Source organism: Anoplophora glabripennis, unplaced genomic scaffold (genome assembly GCF_000390285.2).
Source record: "Anoplophora glabripennis isolate ALB-LARVAE unplaced genomic scaffold, Agla_2.0 scaffold466, whole genome shotgun sequence".
NCBI classification, from domain to species: Eukaryota; Metazoa; Arthropoda; class Insecta; order Coleoptera; family Cerambycidae; genus Anoplophora; species Anoplophora glabripennis.
In genome coordinates, this window is record NW_019416918.1 from 243,755 (window position 1) to 261,918 (window position 18,164).

General features: G+C 30.5%; 1 protein-coding gene across 1 annotated transcript in view; it reads left to right on the plus strand.

The window, feature by feature from the left end:
- LOC108910150 (branched-chain-amino-acid aminotransferase, cytosolic) overlaps nt 1–18,164 on the plus strand; it is a 98,268-nt gene that overhangs the window by 9,716 nt on the left and 70,388 nt on the right. The window contains exon 2 of the mRNA XM_018714677.1: nt 11,783–11,923. Within this exon, the coding sequence (XP_018570193.1) occupies nt 11,783–11,923 (141 nt within the window). The remainder of the gene's footprint in view (nt 1–11,782; nt 11,924–18,164) is intronic.

The window sequence follows — 18,164 nt, forward strand, 5'->3', positions numbered from 1 at the left end:
TGCTGAGGTCACAAAATACCCTAACAGGGCACTTGCCAGCTTCAATACATTCCAACACTTTCCCGTAAAAATTTGCCGTAGCAGTGGCAGCTATAAACCCATGCTGGTTATCCGAAATTATATTATGTTTCTCAAGAAATGACATGAGACGGTATAAATAACTATTCGAAAATTTTAGAAAATCCCGATGTTAAAGTAACTAAGTCCTTTAGTATGCAACTGGACGATTTAATCTCGTTTGTAACCCAAACTTTTTAACAGGTATTATTAAAAAAAGTTAGAGGAAAATGCCTTTTAAAATAGAATGAATATATTTTAATGAAACAGTCATCCCCAATCAATTAGTCTCTATATAAACCCCTGACCAAGTTTCCGTCCTTAAATCCAAATTAAAATTTAACTTACTACTATAATTATTATAACCTCCTAAAATTTACATTACAGTTTATCTTCTTCAGTTCTTATTATCTGATCTATTATTATAGTTGAACTCTTGTAGGCTATTGGAGTCAAATTATATGCCAACAGTAAACTGCAACATACTAAAATCCCTGCTATTTTTAGCCTTATAAGAACAATAAATTCATATCGCCATTTAAAATAATATCCGTATTTGGTTTAACTAACAAATTAAGTAGGTACAGAAATTATGTTTTCAAAAATATATCTAGATTTCCAGAAGGAGACCTGTAACATGTTAGATCAGATAAGTCTATTTCTAAATTATATATAGTATCCTGGTTTAAACTTTGGGCGTTTAACAATAAAAAATTTGGTTCACATTCAAATATTAAGTTACTATTTGTTGTCTTTTCTGATAGTGAAAAAACTTACTTATATACGCTCCAGAAGGCCATAAACTGGGATCCATTACCTTTCTGAAATTATTTTCAGATAGTCACTTTAAATGAAGAATAGAGTTCAGGGTATTTTGCGGATATTAGTTCACATTTCACTTCTGGAAAATGTGTTTTGCGACATATTTTCCAGTTCTTGTACTATTGTACAACGTCTATCTTATACCTACACATGAAGAGCAGTTAACTTTCTTTTACATTCACATTTACGTTATTCCCGATAATTCTCTGCCTGCCACGATTTTTACTATGTTTTACTTCCTGCCATTCATTGCTCTGCCGAGTTGAAGAATAAGATAGTAGTGCGCATCTTTTGGGTCACTTACTAAATTAATCATTTCCTTACATTTCTACTCCGATTGAACCTTCATAAGATCATCTGATAAATGTTTACTTGTCACTAAGGTACCTTGTTTAATTCGCTTTTTATTGCCTATTTCCTACTGCGGTTTTGTGTCGTTCTGCATTTGCTGATGATTAGTTTTTTCACCTTTCTTATCTTGGGGACTGAATTTGTCTTACTTCTACACTATTTACATCCTTATTGTTATTCGATTCGGCTTTCAAACTATACTCCGCGGTCGAAATTATAGAGAGTGACTTATCGCTAGCTTTTGGACTAGTAAGGGGGATGAAGCGTGCCGGGAACGAAAATCCATTGGCGTGTCTGCGTAAAAGGCAACAAGATATAGAAAATAATGAAAAAAGATAATAAAATATAACATCTGATATTAATTATTACAGCATTTTAAAACGTCCCAGTTGTGTTTTTTTAATTTATAAATTTATTATAGCCATGGAATTAGACCCCTCGTCTACGCTTATGCTATGACGTTTCTCAGGACTGGTAAATCAAGTCCGTTTACACCCACTAAAAAAGCATTTCCCTATTCCATACCAAGTGCAAAAGACAGAGATAGAATATAGATCGACGTTCAGTGTAACACAGTCAGTAAGGCTGATTTTCGAGTAAAACTTAAAAAACGAAATGAAAACATCAGTCCTTAACCCACTGGATGTCTTTTCGTAAGGCACTGTTAAACGGCTGATATAGTCAACAAATTAATACACCTGAGCAGTTAGAAGAAAGAACATGCCATTTAAATAAAAGTTTTAGAAAAAGGCCTCAGATTTTGGACAATATTTACATAAATACATGTTCCCAATTTCAAATTATTAATACCGCAACTTGAAACAGTTGTGAGTACACATGGGTTCGTAAACGCACCGTTTTCGAGATATATTCGGGTGTCAAAAAGAAAGGATTTATTTCAGTTTTTTGACGATATGCGAGAAATCGTTTGAGATGTAGAACTTAAATTTTGTACAAGTATTACCTTTAACATTAGCTACTTTTAAGAGCTAATTCAAGTTTTTTTGTCACTAATTTTTACGACTTTGGGAAAATTGGCATTTTGAAAATCTACTTTAAACTGCCAATATTTTCTACACAAAAAAAGGTACTCATCATTAAAAGCTCTAACGCGAACCGTTTTCAAGATGAATGGCGTTTTATGATGGAAAACATGAAAGAAAGTGTCAACATGATAAAAAAATATATTCCAAAACTAAGCAAATAAATAACAAAAATCACAACAGTTGTTGAAAATGGCCTCCTCCTACAGTAATGCAGGCTTCCAATCCAACCCTGTATATGTAAATTTCAAATACAATTTTAAATCTAACTTAAAATTGATACTCTTATGTGAAATAGAATCAATTCTATTCTTTTTCATTTCTTGATCAAGCTGAGAAATCTACTATATTCGTTTTGCACATACAGTTTAAACCTTGATCAATTTATTGCATCAAAAATTGTAAATATAAAGCGAGTATAAATATATACATTATACACCAGGAAAATTAGCGAAAATAAAAGAGAAACTCGAAAAAAGTCCTATCCGAGAGATTATTGTAAAATTGTCTAAAGAAACAAAATACAAGACACCTCTCATCTCGTGAATCAAAAAATTTTATTAGCTAACTTTTCTATTTAAACAAATAAGTGAGGAAAACAGTTTTTTCACATTGCAGGGAAAACCATCAATTTTAGCGAAAAGTTACTCCCAGACAGCTTATAGGGAGTAAAATTATCTACAAAATGAGACTTGTTAAATTAAAATCGGTTAATAAACAAAAAAGTTATTGCAAGAAAACAAGAAAAGTGCCCATTTTTTATCGCATTTATTGTTAAAATTTTATAAAACCTATGACAAGTTGAGGGTTTTGTCATACTTCAAAAGTGTGCCAAAAGTGGGCGCTGTAGGTGCAATAGTTTTCGCACAATTCTATTTGTTTATAACGGAGGCTCCAAAAGTTATGAACTTTAAGCCTCTGTACAGGCGTTAATTTTCAACCAAACATGGTTCTGAAAGCGTCATTGTAATCTTAAAGACGTAATTAAGCGACCTATTAAAAAATATCACCGGTTTTTTGACATTAACATTCTCAAATTGTGCATTAAAAAACCGTGCGTTTTTCGCTTATAAACAATTTGAATATCATTGTTGCTATTTATGCTATCTCACCAAAAATAGATGCAATGGATAGCTGGCAAAAAATACAGTTTTAAAATAAAAAAGTACCCTCTACGACCAACAGGAGCCAAGATAAGAATTTTTTTTAAATCGTAGCGCAATTGTTTATAAATATTAAGACTTGAATTTTTCGCAAAATACAGTTTACGACGTAAACTACGATTTCCCGTGAATTGCATTGAAAAATGTGGAAAATTAACGACTCACGAGCCCTTTAAAGAGAAAGTACTCGCTAAGTAAATTGTCCGGCGGCCGGCGGCGTGGTGGTGGGGGAAGCTCGTCCAGGCGGTCGCGCGCGCGAGAAAAATTAATTCATCAATAATAAGTTCAAATTGATGCGCGCTGTAAATTTTGCAATGTCTCGGCTTCTATTCATCGTAGAAACTAATTTTTTTTTTACTGGGGTAGCTCGACGAAAAAATAACAATGAGTATATTTACGAATTCGGAGAATAGCCCTGAACCCCTGAAAAAATGCATCTTTTATAACAAATTTTTTTTAATTTACAAAAATGTCAAAAATTATTGTTAAACGAAATATTAATTAAAATTTCAATTTCGGAATTATTTTACTATTATTAAATAAATAAATGAAGCTATCGTTCATTTAAAAAGTTATTTCTTTTACATATTAAGGCAAAGTAAACTGTTTTTTCAATATTTTGTTAGCTATTTAATTACGATTTAAATGTAAAATTAAAGTGAAAATTCATAAATTATTTTCAAATTATTATTTATCATAAGAAAAGAAAAATTTTAAATTTTAAATTGTTGTATTATATTGCATTATATCTATTATTGAAAATGGTTGTGATTAATTTTTTTTAATTAATTTTGATTATGTTGCAAACATTTTTTTGTATAAAATTAGTAATAAACATAATAAAAAAACCTTATATATTAAAATTTCAAGAAGTTAAAATTGTAATTTTATGGAGCGCATTATTTTTATTAATATTTTTTAATTTTGAGAATTTTGTAATAAATTCAAATGCTTTTTATTCTTTTTTAAATCTTTTAACAATAAATAATAATTTGAAAATAATTTGTGAATTTTTACTTTAATTTTACATTTAAATCGTAATATCGTAATTAGATAGCTAACAAAATATTGAAAAAACAGGTTTACTTTGCCTTAATATGTAAAAAAATAACTTTTTAATTGAACGATAGCTTCATTTATTTATTTAATAATAGTAAAATAATACCGAAATTGAAATTTTAATTAATATTTCGTTTAACAATAATTTTTGTGACATTTTTGTAAATTAAAAAAAAATTAAGTATAAAAGATGCATTTTTTCTGTGGTTCAGGGCTATTCTACGAATTCGTAAATATGCCCATTGTTATTTTTTCGTCGAGCTAGCCAGTTTAAAAAAATAAGTTTCTACGATGAATAGAAGCCGAGATATCGCAAAATTTACAGCGTGCGTCAATTTGAACTTTGGAATTAACTTTTCTCGCGCGCGCGACCGCCTGGACGAGCTTCCCCCACCACCACGTCGCCGGCCGCCGGACAGTTTACTTAGCGAGTACCTTCTCTTTAAAGGGCTCGTGAGTCGTTAATTTTCCACATTTTTCAATGCAATTCACGGGAAATCGTAGTTTACGTCGTAAACTGTATTTTGCGAAAAATTCAAGTCTTAATATTTATAAACAATTGCGCTACGATTTAAAAAAAATTCTTATCTTGGCTCCTGTTGGTCGTAGAGGGTACTTTTTTATTTTAAAACTGTATTTTTTTGCCAGCTATCCATTGCATCTATTTTCGGTGAGATAGCATAAATAGCAACAATGTTATTCAAATTGTTTATAAGCGAAAAACGCACGGTTTTTTAATGCACAATTTGAGAATGTTAATGTCAAAAAAACGGTGATATTTTTTAATAGGTCGCTTAATTGCGTCTTTAAGATTACAATGACGCTTTCAGAATCATGTTTGATTGAAAATTAACGTCTGTACAGAGGCTTAAAGTTCATAACTTTTGGAGCCTCCGCTATAAACAAATAGAATTGTGCGAAAACTATTGCACCTACAGCGCCCACTTTTGGCACACTTTTAAAGTATGACAAAACCCTCAACTTGTCATAGGTTTTATAAAATTTTAACAATAAATGCGATAGTTATAAACAAATTAAAAAATGGGCACTTTTCTTGTTTTTTTGCAATAACTTTTTTGTTTATTAACCGATTTTAATTTAACCAGTCTCATTTTGTAGATAATTTTACTCCCTATAAGCTGTCTGTGAGTCACTTTTCGCTAAAATTGATGGTTTTCCCTGCAAAGTGAAAAAACTGTTTTCCTCACTTATTTGTTTAAATAGAAAAGTTAGCTAATAAAAGTTTTTGATTCACGAGATGAGAGATGTCTTGTATTATGTTCCTTTAGACAATTTTACAATAATCTCGCGGATAGGACTTTTTTCGAGTAAAAATTTAATTTGCTTGGTCTATTAGGCTTGTGTAAAGCTGAACATCTAATAAATGAAAATTAAAAAAGTATTTTAAAAACATGCTTTTATTAAAGGAGGAGTTCATAAAACTCATAATGTTGTGTAAACCCCAAACCCACAAAAGGGTTGAATATGGTTGCTCTATAGTGTCAGCTAAAGTATAATAAATAGGCAGGCACTATCTATAATCAGTTCATGGTGATGTTCTTAAGCGATAGTATGATTCATGAAAAAAAAAACAAGTGGATAATATTGTAACAACCTGAGAGATTTTAGTTTAGTTTAGTTTAGTCTTTCAACCCTTATTTTGGAGGTGTCCCGGGGGTCCAGTCGTACTGATTTACATTCCGGATATATATTATGAATACTCAAATCGATCTAAATCCAATAAATAATAAAAAATGTATAATAATTATTTTCAAAAGTGCTCATTTGCATGTTTAGGTTCATGGATATATTCAATTTTTTTAGGCTTTGCGTCCTCGATATCTCGAAAACTGTTCATTTCCGCACTTTGGGCCTATGGACACTTTTGATCAGGAGGGTGTCAAGTACAACATATCAAATAAATAAATTCAGACGAATCGATCGGGAACTCAAACCCATAACGTTTGTGCGGGATCCTTTGTACACAAGACTGTTTAAAACATATACGGAAAATATACAGTGTATCCCAGAAGTAACGCAAAAAATTCGTATTTTATTATGTGTTGCGTTTTCACAAAAACGCTAAAACACGTTAATTAATAAATAGGAATTGTCATTTTGTCACGTTGCTCAAACCATTTTTGCGCTATGCTTCATAAACCCATGACGTCATCGACATTTTTTTAAATAGCACTACCTAATTTTTTATGCATAAATGGATAGTCCTTTTGAAGGGAAATACGTCGATAAAGGGTTTGGCCTACTTTACTTTGACAGGAGCGAAAAAAAGTCAATGATTGGAATGGACATGGTTTAAAATAACAACAAAAGTAGGTATCACAAACTGATGCGAGAACAGTGCCACAGCAAAAAATGGAAATTTGAGGATGTTTTGTGTTTTGGTTGATTGTAGGTATGTTTTTATGTATTGATATGTTGGCGTTTTCGGCGATACAACGACCGGCAGTGTGTGGATTTTCAGTGACAGCTAAACATTTTGCCATTCATTTTCTATCTGTCGTTGGACTTCCAAATCTAGACAGATCTCTAGCATATCCAGCTTTTCAAATCTGCATACTGTAGACGGAGGTATTGGTTGTTCTGGATAGTTGGCATTGAATAATTGACATACTTCATCATAATTACGGATCCTATCTCCGTATCCAACCATAATTAGGATTTCAATTCTTTGTTTCTCATTTAAATGCAACACCATCGTAATATATAGTTATGGTATTTGTAACTGTCACAATGATATGAGGCACTATTGCATTCGCTAACTGTCGTCTTCAAAACAATACCTACATAGCCGCTGTGATCGGGTGTACCTGCCAAATCTACATAAAAACATGTACCTACAATCAACCAAAACACATTTTTTGCTATAGCACTGTTCGTGCATAAGTTTGTGATACCTACTTTTGTTATTAATTCAAACCATGTCCATTCCAATCGTTGGCTTTTTTCGCACCTGTCAAAGTAAAGTAGGCCAAATCCTATATCGACGCATTTCCCTTCAAAAGGACTATCCATTTATGCTTAAAAAAATTGGCAGTGCTATTTAAAAAAAATGTCGATGACGTCATAGGTTTATGAAACAAAGCGCAAAAAAGGTTTAACCAACGTGACTAAACGACAATTCCTATTTACTAATTGACGTATTTTAGCGTTTTTGTGAAAACTCAACACAAAGTAAAATACGAATTTTTTGCGTTACTTCTGGGACGCACTGTATATTTAAAACTCAAATAAGTTGAATATTAAGTATCAATTTCTATTTGCCGTTTTTTTTTTTTCACTTTTCCAGTGAAATACAATTCTATGGTTTCAACATGTTGGATATACTCTTTATCTAATTTTCTTTAAATGCATTACACTTTACTGTTCTCCCAGTTTTTCAATACTTACTATACATATTCTTAATTGAACTTTCCAACTAATTTATCAACAAAGGACAATTGGACTGCACTATACACCATTATATTAATCTAGAGATTCCTCAACACTAATCTAGTTTATCTTATTATAGGTCACAATTTTAAACTGGCATAGTAAATAATGTTCTATGATAAAGCGAGGAGCATATAACTGGTTTTATCTTAACCACTGATTATCTTGACTTTGAGCAAGATTCTAAAAAAATTCAAAACACATACATCACACTAAAAAATGTGTACAAAGGGAGAAACTTAAAATTAACATAAATTTTTCCATAACAGAATGAAATATTCAACAATGGATGTTCCAATTGATTTTACTTTTTATAAAAATATTTCGATTTCTTTAAGCAGTTTATGTTTTTTGGACACTTGAAAGATTTTCTGAAGCAATGCGTCCTCTTTCGCAAAAAATCCCAAGCTACTTTCTCACCTTCCTAAAATAGATACTGACTGACGATTTTGTCAATAAATGAAGCCATTACACACTGATAAACCCTATTAATTGCCAATCGTCCAACACAAACCAGAATAACCGATAAACTTTAACTCGCAGAGATTGAAAGTATGTTGAAATTTGATAAAGTTGCTTATGATACTCGAGATTTTTTCAACTCCTCGATTCTTATTTGTGTTTATACAATTACATAAATATCACTGCGGTTAACTATTACAAGTTATTTCTTAATTTTGTTTTTAGCTTGTTTTTATAATTATGATGAAATGGAAACGTAACTGAAGTAGGAATAATAAGTTTCGCATACTTCTGGCACATGATGTAAGCTGCTTTGCACGCAAATGTAAATCTTTTCACAAAATATCAAATTAAAATGTACTTAATATTGGCAGTCTGCAAACTAATACATTTAATTATCTTTATCATTGAGTTTTGCCAGTAGTTTCTCGTGTGACTCATAAAAAATCATATACAGGGTGGTCCCGAGGTAATGGGCCAAAATTCATGGGTAGATTCCCGAAGCAAATATATTGCAATTTAGCAGAACCTACCTTAGTCCTAGTCCAAAAGTTGATAGTTAAAGAGATATAGGGTGTTAAATGTAAAATATTATTTTAGTTTTTCTTCATTTATTTCTTAATAAATGCAAATATCCACACAAAATTTTGGGATTTAGGGTTCTTTGAGTCAAGGAATTGAAATCTGTCCATATTTTGGTTAAAATCCATAGAGGGCGCTAGCTGCAGTAGACTGAATGTGTTAAAAACGACATAACTTTTTTATACTTTAAGGTATCTCATCTTTGGTATCAAATTCTTATTTACCAACTTTTTTTACACAAAAGTATAGGTACTTTATAGAAGTAGCTGTCTCACACCGTTTTCGAGATATTTGTCTTTGAAACTTCCAATGCTAATAGTTGAAATAATTAAAATAATTTAGAAATGTTAAAAACAAGGGTTCATTTAGAATTTTTGACAATAATTGCTCAAATTGTTCACCACTAACTTAGATTTATCAACGCGTTTATTAAATTATCTGATTGTCTGATTTTAAAGTATAAATCCTTATCGCGAATGACTCCGCAACATTTAAAATCTGCTGCCAAAGTTCTTCCCGGGTGTTTACAGTTTCTCCATAAACAATTGATTTCATGTAACCCCAAAAACAAAAGTCCATGGGGTTGAAATCAGGGCTGAGAAGAGGCCATGACACTCGACTCCCACGACCTATCCAACGATTCGGAAAAGTTTGATCAAGATAGTTCCATGCTTAGACAGAAAAATAAGTGGGAGCCCCATCTTGCATAAAGATTCTGCCGTAAATTTAATGGTAAATCATCCAGGTAATTAACTAAATGATGCTGCAGGAAATGTAAAAATAACACCGTTCAAATTCGAAGGAAGTTCATGTGGACCCAGAAGGTGGTTATAATTCCACACAAAACATTTATCTTGAATTCTCGTTAAAAGTGACGCTCAGTGACTACATAGGGATTTTCATAATCCCATATGTGCTTGTTTCTAAAATTGAAAACGAAATTTCACACTCCACGGAAAAATCTAACTCAAAAACTGAAATATTGAACATGAAACAAAAATTTCACAACTATTTTAATATCGAATTTTATTTTATCTATTTGCGCAGTTCTGGAAATTTTACAAAATAAACATTGTATCTACACGCAAAAATAAACTAATTTGTTTTTGCGTATTTTAGTGTGGACTATCTAGTACATTTTTTTTATAATGTGTATATGCAAATCTTGAAACCTAATGACGAAATTTTGCAATCAAATAGGTTAAGTAATTATTATAATGCATAAATCAAACAAAATTATTTTAGTGTAACCATAGGTCAGGTTTACTGAAAAACAGCAAAATATATTTTTGTAGGAAAATATTTATCCACTGTTTAGAGATAAGAAGTGTCCTATTTTTCAAATAATTAAAAACGCAAATGTTTCAATAAATAGATATGTTTTACACATAGCGTGTGATTCAGTTTGGTATTCGCGGCCTAGTATCTCTTTTATTTTAGTAAATAGCTATAACAAACCCTATATATTTTTAAATAGGCGCTCAAACTTTATCAAAGGACATTATTACATCGTCTTCATGGTAACATATGTCAAAATTGCTATAGTAGTCAACTGTTTTTGTTCGAATGGCACACTATATATTTTTTTATCAATTCTAAAAGATATTTTTTTCTACGTTCAGCTATGTAAGGAAGTCTATAGTTTCATTAGAAATATTGCTAGAAAAATAAGCGCTTTATTCTGAAAAATGATAGCCAGCTGCAGAAACAAGTTACTGTGTTTTTTAAAGTAACATATTTTATTTTTAATACGATAATAATGTAACAATTTAAAACAAATACTTATTTTAAATGTTCAAAATGACCTGCATTTGCTTCCAAACACAGAATAACTCTGTTTATCATTCCCTCTCTACAAACACATTCTAGTGTTCCTTCATTTAATCTCCGGCATTTTACTCTTATTCTGTTTTTAAGGTCGTCAATATCATTTAGGTAAGGGCAATGAAAGAAATCTATAGGTGTGAGATGCGGAGATCTAGCAAGCCATTTAAAATTTTTTCTCTTTTTTGAAAATTTCCATCTGCCGCTAAATTCCTGGTTAATTTTTCGAAAATTTTATCTGTTGGAAGTTATCTCTGCGGAAAACGATGTTGGTACAAATACCTGGCAACTTTTGCGTTTTTTCAGCCCTCTGTATAAATTAAAATCATATCTAGTTTTTCTTGGTTATTGTATTCATGTTATAATTAGTTATATGTAGATAGAATAGGTAGGTACAAAATGTCAATTACTTTGATGTCAAAATTCAGTTGTTTCCGCAGCTGGCTATCATTTTTCAGAATAAAGCTACTGAAGCATCTTTTATGCTGTTTTTCTAGCAATGTTTCTAATGAAACTATAGACTTCCTTACATAGCTGAATGTAGAAAAAAAATGTCTTGATAAAAAAATATGTAGTGTGCCATCTGAACAAAAACAGTTGACTATAGCAATTTTGACATATGTTACCATGAAGACAATCTAATAATGTCATTTGATAGAGTTTAAGCGGCGATTTAAAAATATATAAGGTTTGTTTTAGCTATTTGTTAAAATAAAAGAGATACAGGGCCGCGAATATCAAACTGAATCACCCGGTATACCTAATATTTATATTTATTTGGCCATCTGTCCTTATAGATGTAATACATAAAACATCAACTTACATTACAGATATAACAAAAACAAGAGAAAATTTTAGTAAATAAGAAAGTATTAAATTCCCTACAAGATTCAAATTTCCGGATTAGGTACTTCGATTCTTTAAACTCTGCAAACTTTAACCCATTTCTACAAACACTTATTGTTTCAGTGTGCTTGCAAGTGGGTCCTCAAACACCAACACAAACTGAAACAAGCGGCCAGATCATGTTCCCTGAAAGTTAAGGAGGCTTTGGGAGTGGACGACCGGGCTTACGAACAAGTTGAAACTGACTCCGAATACACATTTCGAGTAAGTAAAAATGAAAATTTAATCATTGTAACATATTTTAACACGTCGTTTAGAAAAAACTCAAAATTGTCTATTTTTGCTAATTTAAATTCATTAAATTGAAAAACTAAATAATAAGTAATCACCACAAATATTGTCTGTATGTATTTTCGCCGTTTTTTGTTACATTTAATTTTATTGAGTATTTCTGCGACACTGAAAAAAAAAGAAATTTCTAAATACCTAAATAACCTCTTGCGCCAAAATCAGTCAAGGAGTTGATTTTATATACAGGGTGTTAGAGGTTCACTGATTTAATTTTACCAAACGATATTATCAAACTCTCCAACTTGTTGTACAAAAGTTCGATTAATTAAAGAATATTGACATATCTGCCATAGAATACCATAAAATACAATTTTTATCACTTTTTGAACTTCTTTATGCTTAATTCTAAAAAATAATTAGTTGTAATAAATTTAAAATTCGATAAAATTCATATCGAGCAATGTGACAATGGCGCGGCGGTTTATTAACACGAGGTACTAAGGTGTCCAGCAATAACCAATTCGCAATTCAGTTGGTATCTGGATTCGGCCGTGTCGGAGTGTTTTTTGCATACCGCTATTTCCTTTTCTTGAGGTGTTTTCCAGCGAGTATACGAAAATTGGATTCGAAGGTGTCGTGCGTACATCGAAAATGGTGATGGACATTTTGAGCATATGTTGTAGTTTGTTTTGTACTTGTACATTTAAAAATTAGTGAATTTTGCTTTTTGGTAAGTACCTAAATTATTTTTAATACGTATGATTATTTGGATGACTTTAATTAAATATTTTTCAAATTCATAATTTGATTAAAAGTCAAGTTCCTGTTTTAAGAGATTCATAATTACTAAAATTAGAAGTAAAATTTAAGCACAACACTATCTTTGTACTACAAAATCGGTACATTTTATTTTATTTATTTTAAAACTAGAAAACAATCGTCTTGAAATTTATTAAATGTTTCACAATAATAGTTGTTTACATTTTTTCCGTAGGTCAAGTCTGCCGCGTGTACACGTGGTGTGCATCAGCAGGTTAAGCTCTGTTGTCACGTTGTGATGAAACTCCCCAATATTGATACTCGCTGTATTTTGAAAACTGTTAATCTTTTTGTTCATTTATGATTACTCTATCTCATGCTGGAGTAATGGCAGTCAAACTTATTACACCCTGTATTTAATTTTCGTAATCAGAAATATATGTCACACTGACTCATATTTTTGATATATTTACAAACTTTCCAAGCAACATAAAAATCAAATCTATGTAAATCTTGCTCATTTCTACGAGATTTGCAATTAACTGATTTTGACCATATTTATACTCTTAGTAATGTGAATGGTTGGATTTTTTAATAAAAATATATTATTTCTATTTGACATGCATATTCCAATAAAAACTGTAAGTATAAGAGGCAACTCAGGCCAAATCGCTGAGGTCGTGACCACCTAACCATTTTTAATTTTCCTGACATTATGGTATAATTTAGTACCCATTTAGAGTAGATTTCATGAATTTCAAATTTTTAATTTTAACCCCTCAAGGAGTTATAAGCATTTGAATATTTTGGGTATAAAATTTTCAAATACCTGTAACTTGACAAAAACTAAAGATGTAAACCCTTTATTGTATTTTGTTCGTTTTGAGATGTGGTTTTATAAAAAAAAATATATAAATAATAGTAATAATAATATTTTTAGTTTTTTGAAGGGTTCTTTAATTTTTAAACAAAAAAGTGTTTTTTGAAAAAGGGTAACGTTTTTTTTCTTCTTCAAATTTATTATATTATTTTCATAATTTAAATGAAGTGAACACAACGATCAATGCACCAATGAGATGTCAATAAATGTGTGTATTTATATACTTATTTGTAAATATAAAGTAGTCGTTATGAGAATTGGCAACAATAGAAGTCAAATCCTTGGAAGTGGCGCTTGAATCACTGGCGGGAATATTTAATGGAATAATACACAAAATAAAATAAAAGAGTTCTAGAATTTCTTTTATTTCTTCGTTTACCTATCTACATACAGATGTTTTTACTAAATACAAATTTTCAAAAATATAACAAGAATTATGGCATCATGCCAAACAAACTTTTTTATATCTATTGAAAAAAAAATCGGAACATTTAGTTAATAATAATTTATACAGTTAATAATGACAATATTAATAGGAAAGGTTTTAACAATAGGTATTTTTAATAATAATAATAATAATATCTCTACTCCTCATTCTAACTACGAGAATTAGCCCAGAAGTCGGAGACTTGTGCGGGAGAGGAGGCGGCATATTATTATTACGCAGGCCGCATTTGCGCCTAGGAACGACTTATGTTGGTAGGCACCATTCAGTGCAGGAATGAGGGAAACCTGGAAAACCTCATTAATTAGGGGGGCGGTCAAATGCCAACCGGTGTCAATCTCTCACATTGACCCAAGCCAACATTTTTCCTCCCTACCAAACCTGCACAGAGGGTGCCAATCCTTCGTACAAGCATAGCTAATCTACGGTCTACCGGCCGCGGGATTCGAAACCCGGGCAAATCGACACATCGATTTAAGTACTGACGCCTTAAACCGTGCGGCTATCGACCGTGTTAATAATAATTAGTCATTAGTCATTACTTCTATAATAAAATTTGGATTAATAGCGGACATTATCTGTAAAAAATAAAAAAAAATTAAAAAAAATGTTTAACTCGAAAAAAATTAAAAAGATCTCACTCTAGAACCTGTCTTATAAAATAGGGGCTACTTATTCATTTTTTTTTTCAATGTGATCATCTAATAAAAAAACCTCATTAAAATTTATAAATTTGACTAACTGAACAAATTCTAAATTCTTAAAAAAATAAGTTTTTTCCAGCACTGAAGTTTATATAAAATAAATAATCAATTTTCGAGAACGATTTGGATCTAAAATTTGAAAGATTATTAAATTATTCTGAAACTCAGGATAATTAAAAATGAGGACAATTCCAAAGATAAAATAGGTACCTAAAAATTAAAAATCTAGATTCAATACTGGCTTATGTTATTTTGTAACTAATTGAAATATTATCAACCCATTGAACCCTGGAGATTAATTTAAGTAAACGATTTTTATTTAATTTCTACAGATATCATAGCCTGTCTAAATTTTGAAAAGATTATCTCGATTCAGGTCAATTAAAAATAAATTATATAAATAAGGTCAAGTAAATTTAAATAATAACAATAATTGCAATTAATGCGTACGAAACAGTCACGTCATTTATCAATTACACACATAGATTTCTCTAATATTTACAAGATTTCAACTAGTTAACATTCAAAATAATAATATACACAAATCTCATCCCCACTACAACAAACCACAGAAGACGATGCCTATATTAGACTACAAGCACATCGGAAATTTTCAAGGGTTCATTTGACCCAACATGAATTACTTATAAATATAACAATAACTTTAGAAACTATGCCGTCAATTCTTGTTGGTACAAGTGAGTACACAGGTAAGCTAAACATGTCCACCAAGGGGGGTGGTTTTCGGCAAAACATTTTTGTACGGCATTCCTAAAGTATATAGGTTATACAAAAAAAATGAACCTCGACCTAATGCCGTACAAAAATAGTAATACCGGAAGCGAGGAACATTTTCCGCAAATTTTGACCCGGGTTTTGGTGATTTATTACAGTACGGCATTTATACTGCAAGTTTCGGATCGATACATAGATAAATTTTTAAGCGACGCCGTACGTACTAGCTGATACAGGGGTTAGGAATACAGGGTGCAACCCTCTATTTGTAAGTAAGTGATTTGAACCAACATCAAATTCACTAATTTTAATTCTATTTTATAAAGTAATGATATTTTTGACCATGCCGTACATTTTTCATGAAACATGTGCTTACTATAGGAAAATTTATTTCCCTCTGAAAAGTAGGATTTCACGGTGAAAAATTTTTGTACGGCATTAATATATTTTGTTAATACTGACAACAATAATCAACAAAAACAAAATGCCGTACAAAAAAAATGGTTCTAAATGGCTTGAAATATATTTTTTCAAATAAGTATTACTTGCAAGAATTGATTTTATTTTTACTACTATTTTTTTCCTTAATACAAATTATTTACTACTGTATGACCTTTTTATAATAACACATTATACAATATACAAATATTTTTCAATGATGCCGTGCATATTTGTCGATACAGGAGTGAGAAACCCCGGATGCAAACCTCTATATTCTGACCCTTCTGGTTTCCGATCATTGAAAAATTGTTGCTAAAACATTATTTAAGACGTAAAATAATTTTTAAGTAATATGCCGTTAAAAAACTATAGGACGATATAAAAATTATTAATTTTATAAATCTGAAAAGCTTACCTATATATTAATTCTTTTTTTTTTCATTCATAAGTAAACATTTTTTCAAAATCCGAAAAATTTTTAAAAAATTTATAAAAAAAATGCATTCGAATATTTTTTTAAAAATTTGGAATTATTTTTATTTTAAAATTAAAATTACCGCTTCGAGATTCTAGCTGGTCATTAAAACATCTTTCTCTGTCTCTTTTTTCTTTTCGGCGTGTAAATTTTTATGTGGCTTTATTCATGTTTATAACTGACAATCTTAAAGTTGTTTTTGTAACAAATGCAGTTTTAAATTATTTTTACTAATTTTAAACATATATTGTATGCCAATGGCTTCATCACAATTTTTGCATAAATAAATTGCTCAAACAATTGTCGTAACAGAAGTTGCAAATATTTGCGAGAGTACTGTTACTTCAAAACATATATTAGGTATATCACTGCTTTAAATGTAAGTATTTATATAGGAATTCTCTTGAATAGCGAGTTAAAATTAATTGTTTATTATTATATTTATTTAAAAATAATACTTTCTTGCACGTCATTAAATTTCTAAATTTCTCAAAATATTTTCTCGATTCTCTATACATATATTTTTTTTAATTTAAGCCATCATACATAATTTCTACGATATAAATTAAATTTCTCTTGAAATTAGGATAAAACACATTTTGGACTTATACAGTTTCGGAGAATTGTTCCAACGAATATGTACGGCATTGCAATTTTCATTCTTTATGTTATATTTCTGATGAAAATTTGTAAATGCCGTATAGTTATTAATGACCTAATAATGTAGTAAAAATTTAATGAAAAATATTATCAGCTATGTAAAATCCACTAGTTAAAAATGTACGGGATTGTTTTTTTTTAATTTTTTTACTTATGAAAAGTCAATTACAGACATAATATTTTGAATATAACATTTTTAGTTTATAACAAGGAATTGTCAAAATATTGTAAATTTTCACAATATATTTTTTTGTTTTTTAATTCGAATTTATAATTTGTACCATTAATAATAATTAATAACCCACCGTAACTTAGTACGATAGTTTTTGGTTATATTTTATCAAAAAACTGGTTGCCGTACAGGAATTAATGATCTTATCGAAAATAAAACTCAATTCCAAAATACAAGTAATTGTTTATAAACTTTTGCATGTTCGACGGCATAGTTCTCTAAGAATTATTTGGAAAGTTAAATAATCATGTCTAATCGATGCCGTATATTTTTCAATGACTTGAAACAATGGGGGCTAAAATAGAGGGTTGCGGCCTGCATTTCTAACTCCTTTATCAGCAGATACGTACGGCGTCACTAAAAAGATATCTACGTATCAATCCGAAACTTGCAGTATAAATGCCGTACTGCAGTAAATCACCAAAAACCAGGCCAAAATTTTCAGAAAATCAAAAATTTTCCGGGCTTCCGGTATTGCTATTTTTGTACGGCATTAGGTCGAGGTTCATTTTTTTTTGTATAACCTATATACTTTAGAAATGCCGTACAAAAATGTTTTGCCGAAAACCACCCCCCTTGGTGGTTTAGCTTACCTGTGGACTCACCTGTACCAACAAGAATTGACGGCAGAGTTACTAAAGTTATTATTATATGTGGTAATATCGATTTATAAGTAATTCATGCTGGGTCAAATGACCCCTTGAAAATTTCCGATGGGCTTGTAGTCTATATGGAAGAAGAGACAGTATATTATTACATTGTAGGACACAATAGCTGCAAGTTATGTAATTTCGTACTATTTCAACTTTTACTTTATGTAAGGTGTAACACAACGGTGTAAAACGTGAGGAAACGTATTATTTGTCTAAATTCTATTATATAC